The sequence below is a fragment of the Gavialis gangeticus genome, unplaced genomic scaffold (genome assembly GCF_001723915.1).
Source record: "Gavialis gangeticus isolate Ggan-Ray unplaced genomic scaffold, GavGan_comp1, whole genome shotgun sequence".
Taxonomy (NCBI): Eukaryota; Metazoa; Chordata; order Crocodylia; family Gavialidae; genus Gavialis; species Gavialis gangeticus.
Window position 1 is genome coordinate 43,853,392 of NW_017729004.1, and position 3,142 is coordinate 43,856,533.

At 39.8% G+C, this 3,142-nt stretch overlaps 1 protein-coding gene across 4 annotated transcripts in view; it reads left to right on the plus strand.

Moving 5' to 3' along the window:
* NEBL (nebulette) overlaps positions 1–3,142 on the plus strand; it is a 647,345-nt gene that overhangs the window by 503,385 nt on the left and 140,818 nt on the right. For 3 of the 4 annotated variants that reach the window (XM_019508316.1, XM_019508317.1, XM_019508318.1), the window contains exons 15-17: positions 625–735; positions 987–1,097; positions 1,447–1,551. The exons of the other annotated variant lie outside the window; for it this stretch is intronic. In XM_019508316.1, the coding sequence (XP_019363861.1) occupies positions 625–735; positions 987–1,097; positions 1,447–1,551 (327 nt within the window). The remainder of the gene's footprint in view (positions 1–624; positions 736–986; positions 1,098–1,446; positions 1,552–3,142) is intronic. 4 annotated transcript variants of the gene reach the window in all.

The window sequence follows — 3,142 nt, forward strand, 5'->3', positions numbered from 1 at the left end:
AGGTTAGACTAACCTGCAAAGATTTAATCAATTCAGGTTCTGGCTTTTTGATTGTCTGTACCTAGCCCTGGTGTCACAAAATATGTGGTTTGCAGCTGTTTTGAGTCAGATTTGACCTATTCCACTTCTAGGGAAAAGTAAGTCTTCCCAGTGCTATCCTTCCCTCAGTTTTCATAGGTAAGTAGCATTACTTACATTTTCTGAATCATGATGTTGGTGCTACCCTAACTTGTTTTGGGGTCCTAGAATAAAATGTTCTTTGTTTGAAGAGTAATAGATGATAAGCATGTTCACAGTGAGGGAAAATCCTCAAGGCCTTCCAGGTTTTATTTTTGCAAGGCCCGGAGGAAGAGATTCATATCAATGATGGCCTCCAATCAGAACTGTGAAAATGGGAAAGGCTACTGAGATGAATGTAAAGAAACCTGTTTTTTAAAAGGGTGTTTTAAGCCTGAATCATAGTGTAAATGAACTGTTGGTAAATCCCACAAAGCTATTCTACCAATATAAAAGCCATTTGGTTTTATTGGGATGCTATTCAGTGAAGGCAATTGGATTAAAGTGGGATCTATATATTGCTTTAGCTGTTGTTTATTTAAGTGTTGCTCATGCTGTTCTTCACAGAAAGAATACAAGAAAGATCTAGAGACAGAAATTAAAGGGAAGGGAATGCAAGTGGGCATGGATACCCCTGAAATACAGCGAGCTAAAAACGCTTCTGAAATTGCAAGCCAGGTATGTACAGAATAATGTCTACAGACTACATTTCAGGAAAAAACACAATGATCCTTTTAAAAATATATGGAAATATTCTTCTAGAAGGTTGATGGTAATAAGAACAAGTTGTGATAAAGGCAGATCTCAGTTGCTGTTTCAGTTGCTGTTGGAGTCCAGTCTTACAAGGGTGGCTTTGAAGATGGCACACACCAATTACCACAGGCTTAAGTGTACAATACATCTGCAGATTATAACATCTTATTTTGCAGAAAGAATACAAGAAAGACTTGGAGACTGAAATTAAAGGGAAGGGGATACAAGTTGGCACAGATACCCCTGAGATACAGAGGGTCAAAAGAGCTTCTGAAATAATAAGCCAGGTGGGCACAGAATGAAGGTTAAGTGTTTTAATATTTCCTAATGATGTGTTCTGGGAACATGTTATTCATAATGCATTGCTTTGCCTTTTGTTAATTAGAGATCTGTATACTAATAGTAAATAAATTAACATATGGAAGCTACTTGTGGAACTAATGTTTTAAACATTTGATTCTCATTTAAATTAAGGACTCTTTTTACCACTGTGTCAGTGGAAAATGGCCTTTAATTGGGTGTAAATTTTGTTTACGTCCATTTAGCACCTTTTTACATGTCCAGAGTGGACATATTTTAAACAATATCAGCCAAGAGAAAACATGGGATGCACATTTTTAAAATTATGTGTTTCAGAAAATGTACAAAGATGAAGCAGGGAAGATGCTCTGTAATTACTCTGCTGTACCAGATACTCCAGAAATTGAGAGGATTAAGAGTACTCAGAAAAACATTAGTTCGGTGAGTAGCAGCAGTTCTGCTTTTAGATGTGACTTTTCAGACATTTCCAAGTATGAAATGGTTTCTCTGGTGTCCTGGCATGGAGTGTGGATATTTGAGTAATTGTCAATTAGCCATTTGCATAATTTTGTTGGAAAAAAACTGTACAATAGCACTGATTTTTTCAGAAAAGAAGCCCATCTTTGCTAGGCTTGATACTGCTGGTTTAAATTGTTAAGCCACTTAGTCTAGCCTTACCAAGCCCCAGTCATTTTTAACTGAATTTTTTTTTTAAATCTGTCTCCCCAGAGCACTTCATTATATGCTGGGTACATGTACACGTGCTTTACTGTGGAGTTCGACTAATTAGCTCTGCAGTGGTGGTGTTTGTCCTTCAAATTCAAAGATGACTGTGACATCACTGGTTGGTTTGGTCTCTGTGAACACATGAGTGGCTGATCAGGCCAATTTGTGTTTTGAACTGTCTGTGGCACACTGAGCAAGAGATGCCACTTTGGGTTGCTTGAATAACAGTGGACATACTGCTGTTGCAAGTTTTATTGTGTTTGCACTTCTGCTCCTCTTCAGCAGTTCTTCTCCACTCATAGACAGTTGCTCTAGTATGGATGAGGCTTCACCAGGTGGAACAATCATGAGTGAGATCTTCCTAAGGCTTTGGGTAAATGTTGAAACATTTCAAGGATGACTTGAGGGAGTCCTTGAAACATTGCTTCTGGCCTTCCTGAGAACACTTTCCCTCCTTTAGCTCATCGTAGATCTTCTTTGCCAGTCACTCATCTGACATCTGGGTGACCATCTCACCTGTGATTTCATCAACAGAGTGTGGATGCTTGGAATGGCTGCCTTTGTGAGAACCTCAGTGTCTGGAACTTTGTCTTGCCATCTTATCCTCATAGTTTCCTCATGTGAAAGTGGTTCAGTTTCATAGCATGGTGTCTGTATACCATCCAGGTTTTGCATGCGTACATCAGGATTGGCAACACAGTGGCTTTGTTGACCTTCAGTTTTGTTTGACTGATGCCTCTGCACTCCCACACATTTGCACATAATTTGTCAAAGGCTATGCTTGCTTTAGACCATTCTGGCATTGGTTCCACCATCAATGTGAACTGCACATGACAGTGTACTGTTGACATAGGTGAACATGTCCACTACCTGGAGTGCTTGGCCATTCTTTGTGGTTGTAGGCTCTACGTAAGGCTTTCCTGGTGCAGGTTGGTGCATTCCTTCTGTTGTCTTAGTGTTGTTTGTGAGACTAAAGTTCACACAAGCTCTAGAGAAATGGTCCGTACTCCACTGCATGTCAGACTGAGATGGCATTCAGGCAACAGTCATCAGCAAATGGAAGATCATGAAAAACATCAGCAAACAGAAGATCACAAACTGTTCATGATCTTCTGAGCTCTGCAGTAAAGTGTCACTGTCTACACATTCACTGGTATTAGGGCATAATAAACCAATTAACTCCACTGTAGGATAGTACTATCAGGGAAAGTGCTATCTTACGATGGAGTAAGTAACTGTGCTGAAATGTATGTGTAGATGGTGACAAGGCCTGGCTGGCTGCACAAGGGTGTTAAAGTGTGGGGGC